This window comes from Vanacampus margaritifer, chromosome 16 (assembly GCF_051991255.1).
Source record: "Vanacampus margaritifer isolate UIUO_Vmar chromosome 16, RoL_Vmar_1.0, whole genome shotgun sequence".
In the NCBI taxonomy this organism is placed as follows: domain Eukaryota; kingdom Metazoa; phylum Chordata; class Actinopteri; order Syngnathiformes; family Syngnathidae; genus Vanacampus; species Vanacampus margaritifer.
In genome coordinates, this window is record NC_135447.1 from 17,790,712 (window position 1) to 17,813,532 (window position 22,821).

General features: G+C 38.1%; 2 protein-coding genes across 4 annotated transcripts; both read left to right on the forward strand.

The window, feature by feature from the left end:
• Nucleotides 1-300: 300 nt before the first annotated feature.
• capns1a (calpain, small subunit 1 a) lies at nucleotides 301-14,320 on the forward strand. 2 transcript variants are annotated; one of them, XM_077546605.1, is made up of 12 exons: nucleotides 301-534; nucleotides 1,529-1,606; nucleotides 1,686-1,742; nucleotides 1,826-1,862; nucleotides 1,953-2,045; nucleotides 7,709-7,766; nucleotides 7,923-7,987; nucleotides 9,832-9,904; nucleotides 10,345-10,419; nucleotides 13,072-13,188; nucleotides 13,266-13,324; nucleotides 13,419-14,320. In XM_077546605.1, the coding sequence occupies exons 3-12, from the start codon at nucleotides 1,696-1,698 to the stop codon at nucleotides 13,443-13,445; spliced, it is 651 nt and encodes a 216-aa protein (XP_077402731.1). In that variant the 5' UTR covers nucleotides 301-534; nucleotides 1,529-1,606; nucleotides 1,686-1,695; the 3' UTR covers nucleotides 13,446-14,320. The 2 variants fall into 2 exon arrangements, with proteins under 2 accessions (XP_077402731.1, XP_077402730.1); XM_077546604.1 differs by lacking the exon at nucleotides 1,529-1,606 and having other exon boundaries at nucleotides 303-534.
• Nucleotides 14,321-15,140: 820 nt separating this feature from the next.
• On the forward strand, nucleotides 15,141-22,441 carry LOC144036727 (uncharacterized). Of its 2 annotated transcripts, none has more exons than XM_077547573.1 (5): nucleotides 15,141-15,413; nucleotides 16,215-16,413; nucleotides 17,421-17,843; nucleotides 18,867-18,920; nucleotides 19,684-22,441. In XM_077547573.1, the coding sequence occupies exons 2-5, from the start codon at nucleotides 16,287-16,289 to the stop codon at nucleotides 20,103-20,105; spliced, it is 1,026 nt and encodes a 341-aa protein (XP_077403699.1). In that variant the 5' UTR covers nucleotides 15,141-15,413; nucleotides 16,215-16,286; the 3' UTR covers nucleotides 20,106-22,441. The 2 variants fall into 2 exon arrangements, with proteins under 2 accessions (XP_077403699.1, XP_077403700.1); XM_077547574.1 differs by lacking the exon at nucleotides 15,141-15,413 and adding an exon at nucleotides 15,512-15,688.
• Nucleotides 22,442-22,821: the final 380 nt, after the last annotated feature.

A 22,821-nucleotide genomic window follows, 5' to 3' on the forward strand; every position in this document is an offset into this window, starting at 1 on the left:
CTTAAGAGAGGAAGAATTTCATGATCGCACTCTTCCCATGATATATTAATTTACACTCTAAAAAATGGTACTGGTCGAGTGTTTGTGCGAAATAAAGTCATCTGGCACCAGATACATTTTTAAGTAAACTATAAATCTACTTAAAATATATATATTTCTGGATCCAAATGATTTTACTGTGTGCAACCACTTGATTTTTTTCAGTGTACGAAACCACATTGTCCCTTCATTTGATTGATGCTTATTTAAATAAAAATTTCTTGGGTCGTGCTTGCGATTCCCTCTAATTCCAGTAGATGGCAGTCATGTAACAAAGCAAGCAAACAAGAGGTGCGGTTTTGGCAGCAGGACGGATTCAACTTGTCCGACGTACATACTCTCGTCCTGCTTGCGCTTCTTTCTCTCTATTCTCTGGCTCTGCTCGCGGCACAGTCAGGGTGTGTTAGTGTTGACTGATCCTAGTGCCAGCTGCCTCGGAACTTGCCAAACCCCGGTCGACTGTCCAACTAACAACTTGAGTGACTGCCTACAACGGTAAATTCTTGGGGGTTATATAATTATCAACCCACGTAAGGTTGGATAACTATTAGCTAAGTTAAAAGGTTGTCGAATTCGACAGGCAAGGTTGCATTCCTCGTCGTTAGCTTGCTAGCTTCGTGTTAGCCGATACTAATATTAGCTAACTCGGGCAAATGTTGCTGCGTAGGCGAGGCTTCTCCCGAACAGCACTGTTGAAACTGTATGGTTTGGAGATATATTTTAATATAATGTGTTTACCCCCGCAATTTATTCAATCCAATAAACAGCGAAAAACAACACGATACAGTATTCGTTTTCAACGTCAAAGAACGAATGATAAACGGCTCATTGTTAAGGCTTGAAGACTTATTGGAGATCACAAGCGAAGAACAGCAAAATAAACTTTGTTGGTCTCTTTCAGCGTTCGAAGTGCGGCTGCGTTTTCCACCAAGGTGGCGGGTGTGTCACAAGATAACATAAAACGAGAACTACATGCATACAGACATTCATAATGTTTTATACTAGGGGGCGGGGCAGTCAAAGTACACAATAACCCCAATTTTAATGCAACTTGAGGGGCTTTTGGTTACTATAGACCTGTCAGAAATCTGAGTATCCCCAGTTAAGCATCCCCAGCATATATTTCATATTCTAACATTCTAAAATTTATTTATGAATTATTTTAGTCATATAGAATATTTACAATGTTTTTAATTACTTAAAACAAGAGGCATAGTCATGTCTACACTCATCTGTATTCAATAAGTATAATGGTGGCTATTCAGTGTGACCCAATGTCAAAAAAGAGGTAAATAGGTAAAGATTTGTGCACTCCAAGCGGAAGTATGCCACAAAATCAAACAGAGTTCAACAAAACAACTCATCATATAGAAATACCATTTATCATGCTCATCTAAAAATAGACCTATATATGAAATGTTTTTTATTTTCATATAAATATATTTGTTGATTATTATTATTATTTTAGTTTTTTTGTCAATGTTTTTAGGGTGACCACTATCAGTTCTGGGGTGGCCTCTGTTGACCAGCTGCCACTGCTTGTTTAATTTCACCATGTGTTTAATTGGTACTGTTGAATCCAGACCCAAGTATTGTTTGTGGTGTATGTATTTTTGAGTAATATGTGTTACATTTGATATTCACAGCTGACTCAAAATGTCATTTGCCAGAAAGTTCATTGGTGGCCTGATTAATGTCATCGGGTGAGATAATGCACAAAGAATCATCCAAGAGTAAAACATGCACATACGTTTTTAAACTTCTCTATTTAATTGTGCTTTTGCAGGAACATCGACCCAGCCCAGTTCATTCCCTCTGAACCTGTGAGTGACAGGCATTTCCTATTTAACTCACTGTGCGCATCACTGCACCATTATTTCAGTCTAATGACAATGTTTGTAACGTTCACGCAGCCTGCGCCTCGCAGACCTCTTGCATATGCAGAGCAGCATGAGAGCGATGAAGAGAAACAGTTCCGCAGAGTCTTCCAGCAACTCGCCGGAGATGTGAGTGTACCATCAGACTCAGCTGTCTGTCTTTTTCGTTGCCTCTGTTGATAGTTTAAACTGTTAATTAAATAAAAACAACATAGATGATTTTCAGAGAATAGCTGAGGATGGGGTTTGACATAAAACATGTGGATAGGCGATGAAATGATGAATAATGAACTGAAATGTTGGGATTCACTCTATTTGAAATACAATTATCCACTTTCATTATTATTATTTTTTGCACGTACAGATGTGTTTCTGCAATAGCACCTGCCTGGACAAGATTTGTTGCCCAAATTGCTTTTGTGAATGTTTAGCACATGTATATCTTATATATCTACTGACCCCATGAGCTGTTTCTATTTCATTATTTGCAACCTCCTTTTTTCTTGGTTCTCTCTTTAATCCCGCCAGAGATTCCATTTCAGTAGTTGAGGAGAAATTACAGTGTGCCCCAGCTATTTGTGGAGGACAAGGCAGTGCACAAATAGCGAACATCTGTGTATAATTGATGCCCTTTGTATATGCATTGAAGTAAAATAATAATATTTTTCGGGGGAAGTGCTGCAAAAATCACGAGTAATTTTTTTTAATAAAAAAAAAAACATTAAGCATTTTCCATGAACCGTTCAAAAATGGTACCCCTCATATAACAAAAACAAAGGGGGGGGGGATAATGGGTGAAAAAAACACAAGTTTGCGAGGGCCCGCTGTATTTGATGAGTGAAAAGGGAAACGCGTTTGGAGAAATGAGATGTCTATATTTCATGGCGATTAGATGTCACTAATATTCATATGTTTTATTCACATATTCATGCCCTTTTATGATGTCACTAAAGGCATTTTACAACTTTAAAATCTATGAATGCATAGTTCATTTCGATTCCATACATAACACAGAAAAGAAAGCACAAACATCCCTTCGAACAAATCAATTATCAACTGAAAAAGGAATAGGCTAAAGTACCAGTCTTTTGTGGGAATGCTGGAAGTTTAGCTCAGTGTTTAGAGCAATTGCCTCCCACCACGGAGAACCTGGGTTAAAATCCCGCTTGGACATCATTTAAGTACATTCAATGGTTCGATATCAACTGACTATCATATCAGGAAATGGATTATAATTTCTCTGAAATGGTTAAATGCCACTTTGCAGACAGATTGCAGTTCAAGTTTTCTTTTTATTCAATTGTCATTTAACTACAGTTAAAAATTTGTAATTTTCACATAATTTCTTTCAATTTCCTTCATAATCATTCAGCTATGGCATTCAGCTTCCACCATTCCCACGCAATTTCTGCAGAAATTGCACTTTGTCTATTTGCCTATCCTATGCTGTCCCATGACTCGCATAGAATTACAACAAAGCAAAATAAATAAATGTTACATTCACATTGTAATTCCTAAGGGTGTATTCAGACCAGAAAAGTCCTTTAGTCCGCTTGTTTGGTCCGGACCAAAAGCGAACTTTATTTTTTTTCGTTTGGTGTGGTTCATAGTCACACTGCTTTTTGCAAGTGGACTATATTGCGTAATCACATCGACCTGCGTGACGATCTGTGCTCCCATTGGACAAAAATAACGAGGGTTGAAGGCATAACCAAACCTGGAAATAGAGGAAAACATGAAATTCCAACGTGCTGCATTACTGCTCTGCATAGTTGTGGTGTTATTAGATGCAAGATATTTGCGAGCATCAAGAGTAGCTCATTCAATGGAGGTTCCGCAACGCTGTTTTTAATTTTGGAACGCGTCGTCGATTGTGTGTATTAACCGGAGGAGCAGTTGCGCTCCGCGTGCCCCGCCCCCACAACATGCTGACAGTAGCATGGCTAAACAGAATACGGATGATTATGAATGAATTTAGCACAATATTCACTACCGGGCAAGGTTTCCCCCTTGCAATGCTTGGCTACGGTGGCTTGTTAAGCTCAGAAAGGCGCATATGTCCTGCAGTTGGAGCAGATCAGCTGTGGTTTGTATTGAGTGTGTTTGGAAGCGGACGAGACCATCTCAAAAAGTGGGTCTCTGTCCGCTTGTTTGGTTCGCACCAGGATTTTTTGTTGTGTATTCAGAACTGCACAAAAGTTCCGGTTCAGCGTGGGTTAACGAACTCTGATCTGTTTGAAGCGGACCAAACAGTGCAGGTCTGAATACACCATAATTGTTTTACATTTGATCAATAGCATTATGAGGATTCATTATTTTTACATTTTATTTTTTTCTGTAACACTATCAGAAAAGTACACAGCTTCAACGCATCCTCCAATCCATAAAAAGAAAACTTGCAACCTAACTTACCAAGATAAAAGAAGGTAGATGAAAAAGGTAGATGGGGGGGGGGGGGATAAAGATGGAAGCGTTTGACCTGTCAATTATTTTATGTTTGAATAAAAGCGTTGCACCAGTAGTATATGGTCAGATTGCAATGCAGGCGCAACTCATGGACTGGTTCAGTGGCACGGGAGAGAGAGAGACTCGAGCGTCGATCCTCGGTTGAATGCTGCCCGAGAGTTTCTCGCTGCTGGTCGGTGATGCACGCGCGGCATCGAGGCAGCGGCCGGTCCTTGTGTGAGCGCTGAGGGACGCCTCGGACTCACGGCTGGAACAGACACGCGTGTTTTGGGGATGCGCAGTGTGTTTGCGAGTCCTTGCTTGATGCGTGCTTTGGGATGCGCGGCGTGACTCAAGTCCTCGGCTCAAAGGAAGAAGGTGCGTGGTCACCCTCAGCGACCGTCGGGACGTATGCCCCGCCTCTTCCGTGCGCATGAATCAGACTTGGTCAACTGAGACCAAGCTTTTGGGATAGTATTTGATATTTTTTGAATCAGAATTGACAAGCCAGATGCTTCATTTATCATTCTGTACACATTTCAAACATTACCGTGATCATAAAGTTATTGAATCCGCGAAGCTTACTAATTAGCTAAACTTAGGTGGCTACAGAAATTACACACATCATTCATTTGAGATAGACATACAGGTTGTATACAAAGATAAACAACAGGAGTTATTTGATGTCAGTCAAGTACATAGAGTCCGTGTATGTCCCGAATTATGTAGACTTCAGATTGATTAGAGCGGCAGGATTCTTGAGGATAACAGATAGTGACCGTTGGAGGGCACTGGGTACCAGACAACTTCCAAGGGGCATTGTTTCCCCCCCAAAAAACACATTGCTAATTCCTGTGGATAGGCCAGACCATAAAAGATGGTCTGGGGACTGCTTATCAGACATGATTTCACGTCTGTCGGAGCTGTGATATGCGTTTCCTGGGGGTTATAAAACGAAGTCCAGTCCCTGCTGGAGGGAAACTCAAAGAGTCCTTTTGAACTGAAAACACAGAGTTAAGACACGCACACACATTCCCCCAGGGGGGAAATGTTTAACTCTTTCACTGCCAGACGTTTTCAGAAACGGGTTGTCCCCACTGCCAGCCGATTTAAGCATTTTGAGTGATCTTTCAAGGTCCACAGAAAATGTTGTGTTTGGACTATGGAAACACACATACTACCAAATGAAAGATTGGACTCTCAGCTTTCATCAGAAAAAAAAGTTTGTTTCTACCTTATTCCGTTATTCAGTAATCAACAATAGAAAATGGTTACTTTCACCGAAATTCTCTGTTTTGAAACAAAAAACGGAGAAAAAGAGCTTTTTGTGAAACGATGTTATTTCATGCACTCTAGTGAATTGTACACTTATTTTTGTCCATTAATGATGCCACAAACACCTAAATAGTGCTTTACTTCTGTAAAACGCTTTCACCAACAATGAAAAAGTGTTTTTTGATTGCAAAATACGTTTATTTCCATTCAACAGTGTAACAATTTGACAAAACAATTTCGCAAACTATTTACAAATGTGTGCAACTGTGGTACTACTTACAATTATGTGGATGTTTCAAATACAGTTTTTCCTTTTGTAACGCTCTCCTGCGTGCAAGGAGACGCCAGGACTCGCACAACAGTTTACTTTCACTTTCACATTGGTCCGTTTTGCGTGCAAACGTTACACTTTCTTGACGGCCTTTTTTTCCGGGGAATAAAAAGCAAGTAGCAGACTGTACACACTTCCTCCGATGAATATGCATTGGACTCGGGGCACTCTCCGTCGTCCGATCGAACGTCCGCCTGTGCGTGCTCGGTTGCGCTCCGCGTTACGACACCGTCATAGCCGCCGCGTCAGCGGTTCCAATTTCGCCGTCAAGCTCGGATTCACCTTCATCATCATCGAGGATGATCATCGTCGTCATCAATGTACTATTTTAGCGTTGGTCGATGCCTTTCGTCTTGTAAGTGTAGAGCTGCTTGCAAACGCTCGCCATTGCCCGTTCCCTCCTCCATCTAGCTCCATCTAACGTCTTCTACTGCCGCGTCAATGCTTCTCAACCACGGAGTCACCACCCTCATCTTCATCATCGATGATGATCATCGTCGTCAACAATGTGCTTTTTCAGCGATGCTTTTGGTCTTTGAAAAAAACGTCTCGGGCGTGAGCTCCTCGCGACCGGCCGCCATTTTTCCTTTGTCTTTCATTCTCATCTCCTGCTCGACGCTCTAGCTCCGCCTCTACTGACGCCCACCCGATCTTGTCAAAAGAGAGTCATCGCTGCCCTCTAGGGGCCAAAAATAGTCATTAGGCACAACAGACAGACTGGAAACTTTCACCAGACATGCGGAAGGGTTTCCTCTACCCATTTCAAAAAAAAAAAAAAAATCATTGGATGACGTCTTTTGACGTCATTGGCAGTGAAGCGTAGGTTTTTACTTGACGTCTTTAAACGTCAGTGGCAGTGAAAGAGTTAAAAAGGCACATAAAATGAAAAAAATTGAGGATGACGGGCAATCTTCGTTACATTTGATACCAATTTTTTCTAGACCAGTACGAGTACTAAGATTCTTGAATAGTCACAAATACCGATATCAAGCACCGATAACTTAACTTAACACTAGTACTTTTAATACTTGTCCATAACCCCCCACCCCCTCCCCCCAAAATAAAAATATAAATGACAGATATTTTTAAAGAAATACCTCTGCATCCCAATATACCACTTTTTACTTTAAGTTTCAGGAAATTATTGGCAATTTTCTATTCTTGTAATTATTAGTTCATGATCGAAAAAGGCCACAAGTGGGCAGCGTGGTACCTTGAAATATGGCCTGGTATCGACACAATATCAATACCTGGTATTCAGCTCGCCCATCTCAAATTTTTTTGTAATCATTTCATTATTCATTTATTTACTTTGCCATGATCATTTCTTTTATTTTTGTTATAAAAACATTTGTGCTTTTGTATGGCTTTAATAAAGGAAAATTTTGTTTGGCTTACTCAAAACAAATAAAAATATCAATCAATCAAACTCAAAAAAGCATTATTTGCATGGATTTATATTTGGCGCAGTATTGAATTAATATAAATTGTATTTAGGCTGGTTCATCCCTTATATTCTGTACAATGTTTTATCATGCATTTAGCAACATATAGAACATAAAAATGCTCTGGAAAAAAATGGTGATTCTGCACTGCCTTTTCATTACATGCAGTTCGATTTTATACAGAAAAAAAACATTACATTTTTTGTTCCCAATTTTATTTTATTTTTTTACAATTTTACATTACATATTAGATCGTATGGCTGCACTTTTAAACTGTTACTCTTGAATTTTCACAGGACATGGAAGTGAGTCCAGCTGAACTCATGAATATCCTAAACAAAATCATTGGAAAACGTAAGTTACTTTGTCATACAGTATTTGCACATCTTTTACACATATGTCTACTGCCTTTTATGATTTTTTTTGGAGTCTGATACGAATCAGACTGTAATATACTGTAATGTAGCACTGTATATTGTATTGCAGAAGAAAAAAATGTGTGTGTTTCAGATGGAGATCTGAAGACCGATGGTTTCACTATTGAGTCTTGCAGAAGCATGGTGGCCGTCATGGATGTATCCTTTCTATCTGTGTAAGGCTTTATCTGATGTGTTTTACACGAGAAACACGTTACTGAAGCTTATAATTTCAAACGGTTTGACGGGCATAAGCGATTTTGGACTGATCCCTGAACACAAACTGAAGTGTGCGCTGAATGAAATTAGTCCATCACTTTTATTGATTTGTATTGTCTTCTATTTTTGAACGTGATGATTTGGTTAATTAAAGGGGTACAAAGCCAGGCTTGCGTAGGATTTTGACCAATTTTTCATATTATGCTACCTAAATTGATGGATAGTTGAGAATTCTACTGTACACAAAGAGGTCTTTTTTTTTTTCAAACTTCTATAAATCCATCCCTCTATATTCCCTACCACTTATCCTTATTTGGCTCGCTGGTGTGCTGGAGAAGCACTGCAAATTGCCGTGTAGCAGAATCTTGTGGCCACAGAACAACGTGGCGAATAGATAGTAGAGATGTAACGATATCCAAACATCACGATATGATAAATATACCAATATGAACCTCACAATATGATAATTATCACGGTATTGTGGGGAGGATGGCAATATAAATAGGCTCATTATACCGTATAAAAACTCATGCTATTGTAAAAAAATAAAAAATACAAATAAATCATATGGGGTGGGTTGTGGGGCCACTATTGTATTTTTTTTGTACTTAATAACAGCAGTGACGGATAAATAGGCTTGGCTATGGCATTGATGTGCTCTTGGCTCATCGGGCACCATGGTCTGTGTAGTTCACAATGTTGTGCGCTGAAGCAGGCCCCCAATTTTATTTTTTTTTGTGACTGAGATGTTGAAAAATATTTGATGGCATGACTGTTTTATAGGAGTGATAACCGCTGCAGTGGCCGAAACATTCCTAATTAATATTAAACTGCATTATTACACTAACCACCAGAGGGTGCTAGCACTGCACAAATGGAATACAACCCCACCTTTTTAACAGATGTGCTGCTTTTAATATCTTGACATGACGATATTGTGGCAATTTTAATATCGCGATATCACAATATTGCCATTATCGTTACATCCCTAATAGATAGTAGTATTGTGTTCTAATGCTGTCAAAGTTACAGCTTTAGTTCATTGATTAATCACAAACAATTATTGCATTAATCACGTATTAACGCAGATTAATCACACTATTAACATTATTGTGTATGACATTCAGAATATTTGTTCATGTCAAACTATTGAGATCTTTTTTTTCCATTTTAAATTATGCAAGTAGTTAACTGATTAGAAAAAGGGTGAGTGTGCAGTGGATCAAAAAATGTATAGACGTCCTCATAACATTAAATGTTGAAAGAATTAACACATAACGGGTGCTCTACAAATTTGGCGGGCAAAACATTTTGATTAAAAAAGCCTTTTTAATTAAGCGATTAATCGTGATTAGTCAAAATTCTGAAATGTGATTAATCTGATTAAAATAAAATTAAAAATCATTTGACAGCTCTAATTTTAACGTGTATGTTGTACAGAAATGTAGTGTATGAGCTGTCCATTGTCGGTGAATATACATTGAAAAATTTCCCCCCCTTAAGAGATTTTTTTTAAGCATTGCGAAAAAAATATCAATGCCGTTATCAGCGACTAGTTGACTCGAAATTTTATTGGTGTCGATTAAAACATATATGAAATCATGCAGCTCCTCGTGCCCATGTAGTCAGCCTTTCACAGCAGGTAAAACTACCTACTGTAAGTGAGATGTGTGAACTGGGTGTGTATGTTGAGTAAGGTGGACTGAAAAACACCTTAGACAAATATGCCGGGGCACATGTTTGCATGTGCTTGATTAACACCGTGGACCTTAATGATGTTCCAGAGTGACAGCACTGGAAAACTTGGCTTCCATGAATTTAAATACCTCTGGAATAACATAAAGAAATGGCAGGCAAGTATTGCAGACTTGACACATTTGTTCTACATGGGTGTTTCCTTTCTGTGCTGTTGCATTCCTGTGGTCAGTGTTAATCGTCAGCAGTGAGTCAGAGAGGAAAAAAAAATTCTAGTAGAATACAACAAAGGCAACAGTACAGTTCAAGTATTTTTGGAATTGCAAAGCAGTCAAGTAACATATTCCATTCCACTCAATAATAATTTCATTTTTTGAATTAAGTAAAAAAAAAAATAGAAAAAGCGCCATCCATTCTATTCTCTGCGGATTTCTGTTCTTTACAAACTTTCACATTTTTTCCAGCATACCTTGACGACAAGCCTCTTCAGTTTTAAGTTTGACTAGATAATTTACAAGCTTCAATACCTTAATACTCAAATTCCACATTCTTTCAAATTTGAATGCATGTTTGAAAAATGTTCATTCTTGTTGTTTAGGGAGTGTACAAGTCCTATGATTCAGATGGCTCTGGTGTTATTGGGGCAGATGAATTGCCCAATGCTTTCAGAGCTGCTGGTGAGTTTTTGTTTTGCCTGCCATTTTGTTCTTCAAATATCACTGAAAATGTATTTTTACATCGTTACTCGGTGCATCTTGAAACAATGCACATTTTTTACAAATACTTTTCGTTCTTTGTCTTACTGTTTATCTGTGTGACTTTACAAAAATCGTATTAAAACAGTATTTGCAATGCCCCATATTAATATTATTTAGGCAAATTACAAATACTGCATGTACTGTACATTTGTAACTGTGGTGATTCCTGCGCAGTCCAAGCCACACCTACTCAAAACCCGTGGCACCATTTGGAGTGCTCTGACTGTTGAGCTATAAGCCCAGGCCGCATCCTCTTTCAAAGGCTGCTGAAGCATTCCCACATATGTTATTTTGTTTTTTATTCTTCACACTTACTTGCCGCATAACAACTCCCACATAATACTTCCGATTTAGACTGTTCAAATTTAAACTTGCTTCAAAAATTCACGCCTCCCGGGGTATATATCGTCTGACTACATATTACTTGCAGTATTTGCACAGTTTAACATTATATCTATATATCAACTTTTCCCCAATTATTTTCAATGGGAAAGACATTGAACTTTTTCTAAGTCACACTTTCCACGCCCACTTCCATACATATAACGTAACATCATTACCTGATTAGTCTGATACTGTTCTGTGGCACAGTTGGTAAAGTGCATTGTCCAGTAACCAGGAGGTCAAAATTTCATAATTTATCTCTCAATTTACATAAGCATTCCACATGCATTCAGCTATTAGCTAGCTTTCAGCATTCCCACACAATTTCTCTAAAAATTGCACTTAGTCTAGTTTTTTTTACGTACATTCACGTAGCGTAGATTTGCATCTTTTAGACTCACTTCCAAAACCTCTTTCTCAAGCTGGCTTCACTGTAACCGTGGCCATTCCCGCGCCGCCTAAGTCACAGCTCGGTCTTCGAATCTGCGCACTCACCGTCGTCTATGGCTTGGAAGTCGAGTGGGCTAAATGAAAGTAATGTAAAAATTTAACCACAACTTTTTCCAATAAGTGATCGTCATGGCATTTCTTATTGTGTATATTAAATATATTGGCAACATTAAATCAGTGTTTCATGGTAACAATTTGAAGTCAATTTACTGATCACTTAACATCAGTATCGAGGCCACAGTCAATCTCCAGCACCGGCTACACGAACGTTTGTATCACATAAAGCCAAGGCCCCACATGCAATGATGTGACAACACTTATGTCTGAGTTGTTCACATTCCCCACAGCCACTACAAGAAATACCAAAGTTCAGATAAATGGCATCATATTTTCTATTTTGCCAAGTTTAGAATTCTCATCAGATGCTGTTGGCTAACATAAATATATATTAATTGTGAGACGCTACGAGGAGTAGCTGCTAAATCGCCTTTTTGGTAGTTTGCAAAATCAATGTATGACTTGCTGCTGCTTTTCAGACAAGTTGAGGTTGCTTGACTGTTGCACATAATGTACTTGTCACTCGCAGTACTGTCAAATATTTGCAAAATTGCTAGAGACTAGATTTTTGTAGATATGTATCTTAAGCATTATACTACAAGTGAAAGCCCAAGCCAATTTATCTGAGAAAGATTTCTGCCACCCTTGTAATTGTTAAATGTTCAATTCTCTTTTGATACCCCATACTTATGTTTGTATGATTAATTGATTTTACAAGGGACAAAGAAGATTTGATTTCTAAACTAGTTAAATTGCCTTGCTCAAGATATTCAATCTCATGTTACCTTCATATGAGCAGCTAATAAAATGTTTTGTATTGGAAACCCCATTTTTGTTCTTGGTTAATGATTTGCAATCTATTTTATGGTCACGAATCACAATCACCTTTTCAAGGTATCTGGAAACTATTCACGTTTTCCATATTTTTGCTATTCTACAGGCTACAGCCAAACCCGGATCAGTAATCTGGACATTTTGGCAATTTCCCAGTGGGTCGGCCTGTGAAATGCACTGCCTGAGATGGCTGTTCTAGCCCGCACATTTTTTATTATTATTATTTATTTTCCTTTCTAGCCCGCACATTTAATCTCCTCCGGCCCACTGACTTGTTTTAAACTCATGAAATAGTGTGGTTACATTTAAATCTATTTATGCTTTCTTGTACAAATGTTCTCTTGTCACTCAAACATAGGGCATTGTTTTATTTATAGCACCGACTGGACTACTTTTATTACTAAGGGTGTCACTAAGTAACAACAATTTAATACCCTACTAAAAACAACACCACTGTAACTGTACAAAATAATATATTAAAAAGGCATAACATTGTCACAAGTGTTATTTGTAATGGCAACAAAGCATGTTTGGAAAGCTTCCACGCAGTCATACAGTTAAAGTTAGTCCACTTAGTCCACCGGATATGGTGTGAATAGATTTCAAATAGGAGCGCTAACAGGAAGTGACACGTTAGCTGCCTAAATGTTGCTGACTCATCAGTGTTTGATAAATCTGCCTTGTTAAATGTAAAGTCTTATTCCGTGTCCACAAAGTCTTGCATGTTCTCAGTTGAGATTCCATGGAATGTTTCATTCTTAATGCATTATACACTTTTATCTGTGGTATGTGGACAATAAGAACTTCATTTGATTTAATACGGACTGTTGAAATGATCTTCTGCAGGCTTTCCTTTAAGTGAGCAGCTGTTCCAGATGATAATTCGCAGGTATTGCGATGAGAGCGGCAACATGGATTTTGACAACTACATTGGCTGTCTTGTAAGGCTGGATGCCATGTGCCGTAAGTTTCTAATGAGCCCACTCAGATATGATATGAGGTGCTCAGACACTAAAATTGACCTGACTGCTCGTGTTTAGGTGCCTTTAAAACGCTGGATAAGGAAAACAATGGGACAATCAAAGTCAATGTTCAGGAGGTAATCTCATCTCACTTTTTGTTTGACATTTTATAGAAGTCTGATTGATTTCAAATCCTTTAATCAACTGTCACTGTGTTGTTTGTCTTTTCAGTGGCTTCAATTGACCATGTATTCTTGAGCCCAGAAGGATACTCCTACTTGGACTCAATTTGTTTGGATGTTCTTTATATATATCTATATATTTCTCTCCACCTTCCAACAACTTCCCAGTCTCTCCAAATGTTATTTTCAAAGCAATGCCTGATCGCGAGACCGTTATAGGATTGTTGACTGTGCCATATTACTTGTAAAGTAGAAATGATGCTGTATCAACCTAGGGAAGCACAAGCATTCACTGACAATGTTCACAACGCTGAAGAAAAAGCAGTTATACAGTGTGATTAATTGCATGCTGAATTTAAGTCACTAGGTTTACTGTTTGACATTTGATTTTGAGCTGCACTTAAGTAAAAATGAAATGTGAAGACGTAATTGCAAATCATAGAGCACATACAATGTGAAATAGTTGGACTGAATCAAAGTTTCAGTTGACATTTTGAGTTAAAATTTTGAAAGTCAGGAACAACTTTAAAAGGTATTCCTCTTAACGCAAATAACAGGAGTTTAATTGCCATAGGTGTCTTTATTTTATTTTATTTTTTATAATTTTGTTTCGCATTACATCACATGCATTTACGCTAGCCTTCAAATGTTGACTAACGAGGGGAAAATGAGTAATCAAATATCGATTGTACATGAAACAATGGAAATATAAGTCAAGTATTGTACATCAAACAATAGAAATAATGATGATTTTAGCATACAAAGACAATCAATGATTTGTTTGGACACTATTGTTTTATGTTAAGTATGCACACATGCCCACCTTACTATCTTGTTACGTTTACTATTTGATACAACTTTGCATTCTGTGGATATGCCTGAACCAGCATAATGTGTGAATTAATAAACAATATAGCAGATGTGTATGCTACTGATGCATGCAACCAGTAATTGAGGTGCCTTTTTTCCAAGTTTTTGTCATTGTCGTTATAACCACTTTAACTGCTCGATGACATAGAACACGTGTGCTATATTTGAAATAAAGATGTGTTCAATGATGAAGAACACTGGCTAGTGACCAACTTCATGAATGACCAACACTGGTTGAAATGTGCCCTTTCATCATTACCATAAGTAGATTACACTTGCCTCACTTCCTAAATAAGAAGTGCACACTCAACATTTTGATTGATGGATAGATAGGGGTGTGTACTCCCTCTCCAAAAAAAGATGACTTGACAAGCATCTCGATACATATATGATTCAAGGACGGTTTATTTAAAATTATTTTGGAACAATTTGGTTCAATAGTATAGGGCTGAGTTTGAAAGAGTGTATGATGCAAAGAGTTTGTTATTTTGTAATATGAATGAATTTATCAGGTTACTGTAAATGTAGTATTTTCTTAAAATATACATTTCTCCAATACAAGACAATTTGATACATATATATTTTAAAGATTTAAAGAGTCATTGCTCTCATCTTTTAAATCAAATTTTATTTTTAGATTAAAATAGCTTCTTATGCACCCCTAATTAGTTAGATGGGGGACTTTAGATTGACACAATAGCAATACAGTATTCACAATTAATTACACCCTAAACCAGAAGAAAAGTAGTTAAATACACCCAATATTGTTTAATCTATAATCTTTGTGGCTTTAAATACTAGAATAGGCGAGTTCATTCGTTCAAATACAAATCTCTCTCTCTCTCCCCCTCCCTCCCGGGAGAGCTTTTCCTCCAAAATAAGAGCATATTTACAATCTGGAAAGTGTCAAAGACCAAATTCATCGCAAATCAAAAAAAATCTACTGTTTACTATTTCGCACATAACTAGGGGAATTGGAGTCTTGTGATATAATTTAAATGTATTTTTGCATAAAAGCAGAGTCGCTGTTTCTGTAAATTATGCAAACCTGAACGATTTACCGGACATACTAATCTGGGTGGGAGTCAACCCGCTAGCTTTATACCAGCTAGCTTGTAGATAAGGACGTTTATATAAATACTCCACGAGCAAATATCAATATTTGGACTTTCAGGTGAGTTCACAATTTTCTGAGTACGGGTTGGAAGCTCACCTTCCGTCCAATAGCCATCACGTGTGAATACTGCGCTTTATTAGCTTAGCACTAGCATTAGCTTTCGCTATCTTGCTGCAAAGAAAGCATAGCTGAGTTTGGGTATCACTGAGTGATGCCACAAAGCTAATACTGTCAAACAACGTATGTCGAATTACCATTATATGTGCAGGTGAACTGTGTGGGTGCCATGTTTAAAATAAATGTGTACATTGGAAGTTAATATAGTCCACGAGGTGAGGATGAATTTAACAGTGCATCATTCATTAGCTCAACCTGTGAACCTCATCCAATGTTAGCTTTAGCCATCACTACCTTAGAGAACTAGCCGAGCTGAAATAGAGCCGACGTTACCACAAATCTTATGTCTAAGCAAGTGCTCGTCGAAAGTAATGTGTTTATAAATGCATATGGTTATTTGAAGTCCGTGTCCGTAAAGTATATTTATGTGTGAGGTCATGCGAGTAAGAGTATTGTGTTCATTTAAGCTAGGCTGTCGCAAGTGTGCTTAAGCGCTTGCATTGTTCGTTGGGTTCTTCGTGGGCAAGGTGAAAATGCACTGAGTACTTTATGTAATCTAAACATTACGTTTAAATGTTTAATCGGTAAAATAAGTCTAATAAGTCAGAGTTGTCGAGGGTGCTCGTCTGGAACGCGTGGACGTTTATTCTCACCTCGTGCCAAAATAGCAAGCCATTTAAACCCCCATTGTTCAGTTATTGTTATTTTGGTTATAATGTATAATAATTAACCTTTTGACAGAGTCCTCTGGAATTTGAAGCTGAGAGGCTATTACAAAGCAGCTGAAGAACCTCAGACGCTGTTTTGTGGAGGATGTCGTCAACGTTACTCTTCAATCAAGACAGTGTTATACGCTTCAAGAAAAGGAAAGCCCGTTTCACTTTCAGTGAGGTCCACATACTTTTAGATGAAGTGAGGAAACATCGCTCCGTGATTGTGGGTATGTTTCTAAATGTGGCTTGTTATATGAGTAGAGTGGTTCCTGTGACCACACAACTGATCTAACAAAACATAATAAAGCTAAGAGGACACAGCATTTCAAGTAGAGAGAGGCATTTGAGGACTGATGAAAACTGTCAAATTATTATTTTTTTAATTTATAGTTTATATTATATGAATGTCAAAATACTAAGGAAATTGTCTTTTTAGTTTTTGCATTTTATTTTAAACATTATACATTAATGATATAGAATAAAGCCATTGTTGTCATTTTTGTTCTCTCAACTTAAACAATATGAGATGAATCAAGTTATCAACAGCTTCTGCTGTTTGCAGACAAGTAGTGCACTTTTATTTGCTTATTACTCACTCATTAGTTCCCCACGAGGAAAATAAAAGTATATCGTATCGTATCGTATCGTATCGTATCGTATCATTAATTTTAAGGCTGGATACTACAGGTCCAAGTTCCCACTTCCGATATATTACGAATGGACTGATGTTGGATTGTGATTCGTGAGCAAAAATAATGTGGTATCACATTAAAATTACATCTCTAAAATTAAATTATTTGAAAAATCTGGGTAAATCTAAACAGCATCCCAAATTGAATATTATTTAATTTTTTTAACAAAATATAGAATATTTGGTACATTAAGAAACATGTACTATGTTAAGTTTAAATAAATACATGATATTGTTAACATTATTCTTCTGTTTTCATTCTTATTCTTGGTAAATGTCAGGTGATTATTTTTAGAACTGACTGCTCGTTGTCCTTTGAGCTAACTAGTACCCACTAGCACAATGTTTTGTTTTTTTGGACAGTGCACATCTGATCAAACAGACATGTATTTTGGAGTTTGCATGGTGCCATAGTGTCTAATTCATCATCATGGAATTAGCTTTAAAATTGTAAAATGTTAAGTATTGGATGTCAGCTGTTTTTACATTGTGACATTTAAAAGTGCACTCATGTGGTTGCTTTTGTGCTCTTTTAACCTGAAGGAAAATTCAACCGTGGCGTGGCAACAGACGTGAAGAAGCGCACATGGGCTGAAATTGCAGCCCGTGTCAATGAGATTGGCGAGTGTCAACGAGAGGTCATTGAGGTCGTAAAGAAATGGTCGGACCTGAAGTGTGACACCAAGCGGAAAGTTGCTGCCATGCGGTCGGGCAAGGTACCTAACCGGGGCATCAACTCACGTCTATCTAAAGACCTTAATCAAACAGAGAAAGTAGTACTACAGATTCTGGAGATGGATCAGGAAGATCAGATCAACAGTGACTTAGGCCCACTTTGTGATGATGACGATGTTGAAGAAATGGAGGAGGATGACATGGTTGGAATGCAGAGTTCACCAAATGGTGCTGATGAGTTGTCTAGGCCTCCACCGATGGCCTACTCTTCAAGCGGATTTGCACAGTCAGGTAGCAAAGAGGAACCATCTCTACTACTCCATTGACATTTATTAAAGTTTTAAATTAGGTGTTAAAATATCACCATCATCAGACATTCAATCAGTATATAGGCAATGTTTTAAGTAAAATTAACAATTTTAACTGTTACACTGGTATAAAACTGAATGGCTGTATAACTAGAAAAACATTATGTGACGTGTGATGGTGGTAGAGCAAACTGAAGTGAGCAATGAGGATTGCTGAAGGACATAGTGAACTTTATCCACCACACATTTGAACTAATTTGTTCCCAAAAACATAGAAATACATTCTATTATAAATATTACCATGCTCCCAAAGATGTATTTATACTTATTTTTATGTTTATTTTATGCTATAACATACGGAAGGCATTGATGCAGCCTCTGAACTGAAGAGAATGCATTAAGGAATGGTAGTTATTACAAAAACGGCCAGCAGGTGGCAGCAGAGTATAAGAGATCAACCAGGGCAAGCTGTTCCCCCCACTGTTTTCAACAGGTTTGTGAATAATTAGGAAATTTAGCTATATTCTAATGCTAATTGCTGCAAAATGAAAATGGATAAAAATATACTTTTTTTCCCCTTTTTTTTTCCTGATGAAAGAAGGGACTCAAATTTTTCTCTTGGTAGGTTCCACGTATTAACAGCAATAGAACACAATATTCTGTGGGCCTTGCAAAATCAGTCAAAATCCAGTAAACCAGTCAGGAGTGAAGGGGGTTGCTTCAGTGAGTTAACCTTGCTTACATTATAAATGCAGGAATTTAATTTGTTGCTTTTCGGTAAAATAACAACCTTAAGTCAAATTAACCTTGTTTACATTATAAATGCACACATTTAATTAGTTGTTTTTCAGTTAAATAACACCCTTAACTTTGGTGACGCTGTTGCAAAAGTACAGTACATAGGATACTGTAAAATCTTACAGGAGTTTTGTTGATTTTGTATTTCTTCCTTTCAATGCACCACATTGCAAATTTCATATTGATTTTTTTTTTTTTATTGTTTCAGGGGACTCATCAAGGACTGCCTTTGATGTGCAGTTTGAAATACCTGCTTCGGAAGGTGAGTTGTCGTGAATGGGATCCGGATGCAGTTTAACAGACACCGCTTTTAATTACAGCAGGGTCACCAGCTCCGGTCCTCGAAGGCCCTTATCCAGCATGTTTTAGATGTTCCTCTCCTCCAACACACCTGATTCATATGATCAGCTCATCAGCAAGCTCTACAGAACCCTGATATGATCCTGATCATTTTAACTTATACAATCCCCAAAACGTATAAATGGTTTTTAATACTTTGTACTGCACTCTTAAAAACCTTTTTATATGTTTTTTTTAAACATACAGAAGGCTTTGATTCAGCTTCTGACCTGTAAAGGTCGCTTAAAGCAATGGTCATAATTTCAAAAAACGGCCAGCAGGTAGCAGCAGAGTATAAGAAATCAGCCAAGCTCTTTTTGCCATTGTTTTCAACAGGTTTGTGAATAATGATTAAACTGCAAAAACGGAAATTGATACAGATATACTTTTTTTCCCGTGAAGAAAGAAGGGACTCTAATCTTTCTTTTGGTAGGTTCAATGTTTTAATAGCAATAGAACACAAAATTCTGTGGGCCTTGCAAAATCAGTCAAAATCTAGTAAAGCGAAGGGGGTTGCGTCAGTGAAAATGGCTGGGAGTGAATGAGTTAATCAGGTGTGTTGGAAGAAGGAAACGTCTAAAACATGTTGGATAGAGACCCTCAAGGACAGGAGTTGGTGACCCCTGAATTACATCCAGTATGTCCCTTTGGATTTCTCTGTCTCAAGATGCTCGTTTCTTTGGCAGACTGGGATGATGACGCAAAAGATGACGCATTACCTTCAAGTCATGCAACTAAACTTAGAGGGGATCACCAAGGAAACAATGGCCTCCAGAAACGAGAACGACCTCATACTTCCTCTGGCACTTCAACGTTGTCAGCCTCACTCCCAATCACTGGTCAGCCCAACGTAAACATGAGGGAAAACATGCTACAAAATGCGTCACTCAGCCTCCAGGAGCAGCACGCCACCAACGTCCTGCTGGAAACAGTTTCCCGCTCCCTGGAGCTTCTGTCCGAGTCGGTGCAGCAGCTAGCAGAGACTCAGCAAGAATTTGTACGCGAGTCTCTGCAGCTCCAACGAGAAACAGTCCAGGTTCTTCGAGACTTTACAGGCAGCGCCATCACTCTCATGCATGACAAACTAAATGGACGGCCTGCATTATAGCATCAAGTTGGCAGAAACATCTATGACTTTATATATGGCCTTCTGCCACAAAAACCTTCAATTTCCTTTGGATTTTACACTGGTTACTGTATTTATGACAGTACTCAACTGATATTTCATTATGGGTAGAGACAGTGTATTTAGGGTGACCAGAGCCTGTTTTGAGCCTATTCCGAGTCGCAGCGGATTTCACCAGCCCTATTTTGTCCCAATTTTACACAAGTCATTGTGTATTTTCCAGTCAGCAAGCAGATTGTTTGGGCCATGTGTCTTGTCAATCACATATTTGAGATGGGCACTTCCGTCAATCGTCAATACCCTGGCCGTCATTATCGATGGGCACCTTTCGCAGAGTGCTTACACATTTTTAGTAAATGTTTTTTGATGCAAAATTACAAGGAATGGGAAGGACCGTCTGTACTCAGCCCAATCGACGGATGCAAACCTGCTTCAGGTGAGCATTGTCATTGTCGGGAATTGGCAGAAGTGGCAATTCATACAATAATACCAATTTAATAGGAGTTTAACTGTTAAATTCAGTCCAATTTACTTTCACATCCATGTCTGCATTTTCATTCGCATCTACTCGCGAGCAGGCATGTTTTTGTCATACTAACAATAGAACTACTTCCTGCGTCTGTAGTGGGGGTTTCCATCCAATTGTTTAAAATGTACTGAAAACGCGCAAAACGGACATGCGACTTATGCCCGTTTCCATCTGTTCTTCTTTTGTGAATATTGAGAGGGGACTCCCCCTTGGAGATGTGATCCACTAGTAGTTTAAAAGAAGAAGAAGAAAAACAAAGCGACTGCGCCGTGCGATGGTGTTGTATGAGTTTGCTTTTGTAATTCTTGATAGCGTTTCTTGGCTGTTTTCCATCTAAAATAGCATTAATATTCGCTTCTTTATTTAATTCCAAAAAGATTTCAATTTTGTCGTCCCCCAAACATACCTTACTTTATTGTTCGACATTGCTTTGGGACTACAAACGTACGCGTGATGTAATATCCGGTCAAAACGTGCGACGTGTATCCGGTCTTGGCAGCGTTTAATCGCAAAACCTGTTTCCATAGCCAAAATACACATTTTCCTTTTTTCGATTCGCTTCAAAATCAACCCCTTCTAAGCGTAAAAACTTTTGGGTGAATTTGAGCCCTTTTTCAATGTCTGGCATTTCCATTCAGTTTAATTTTCGCATTTCTTCAAAATAATAATAAAAATGAGTGGATGGAAACCCAACTTGTGTCTAATAATCATGTGAAATCCCTCTAACATAATTCTGCGGTTGCCCGTCACACCCAATGCAAGCTGATCTTTTCTCGTGGCATATTTCCAATGCTATAATAATTCAAGACTGGTGTGAGGTAAACGGTACAGCCAGTGTCCAATAGCTTCAGGGACCGATCACAAAAAAGGTTGGATAACGTAAGTGCATTGTCTTGTTCAGTGCTGTTAAAACTGTCAACCACGACAGCATTTAACAACAATGCATCAGATTTATATGGTGATACATTATTCACATACTCACACTGGTGGCTGTAAAGTACATCCGTAACCACAGCTGAAGCACGCTGGCAGAGGCGTAACCGCCAGTGTGCGCCTTCAACCCCTCCGACCACCACCAAGCATTCACACCTGCCATAGACCAGTGCAGTGCTACTGGTGCAATGCAATGTGTGTACTGTGTCTTGCCCAAGAACACAATGACACGTGACTTGGAGAGAGTAGGAATGGAACAGCTGACCTTTCGGTTACTAGACGACCCCTTCTACCTCCTGAGCCATGGCCGCCACATTTAGCATTAGCTAAAGTAATAACACAACCAACCACCGTTCACCAGATTGACTGCACATACTTCCTGGTGAATATTGATTGTATATTTGATTTTCAGTGAAGTTGTAGTGTATGGTTTATAATTTTAAAATAAAATCTGGTCACCCTAAATTTTGTTAGAAAGTCTGTCTGAGGGGTTTAATTGAACTGTTTGTTTTTTCTAATTTTGCTACTGAGTGATACTTGTGTCACTGCGTTGTAAAGCATGTACCACTTTTTAAATCCTTGTTTTATTGCTGACATTCAAGAGGGGATCATTGAATTTGAAGTGTGTCTAACTCAGCGCGTTCTGTCCATAAGCGTTCCCTTCCATCTGTGTATAGAGAATCACTCGTACTGTAATATCATTGAGTAGTTTTCAGCACCTGACCATTATATGGTCCAAATATCTTAAAGCTATACTTAACTTGTTATTTTTACATCCTATAGTGTATTATATATATTAGAATATCCGTAAAAGAAAATTTTTCTTTTAGACGTTGAATAAACTATCTAAACATTGTGGGTGTTTTTTTCCATCGTCAGGTCAAACGTTTTTTGTGTGTGTAATTTCTAAAACATATTTTCTACACTAGAGAGTGTAGTATTATTGTCATATTGGAAAGGAACGTTTTTCTATTATGGAGAGCAGAAAATATGTTTAAAAACTATTGTGCCTTCTTCCAGGAGGCTGGGCACAGACGTCCTACCAACTTTGTATTAATTCCACTAGAGGGCACTGTGGTTGTTACTAAAAGTAAAAGCACAATATTGTGAAGGCCTCCTTTTAGTGACGCTTTATTTATTTTTGCAAATGCAAATGTTGTCTGATCTAGAATGAAATAGAGCGGAAAGAGCACAAGTCTTATTTTATCTGGCGCCTTTTAATTAAAAAAAAAAATC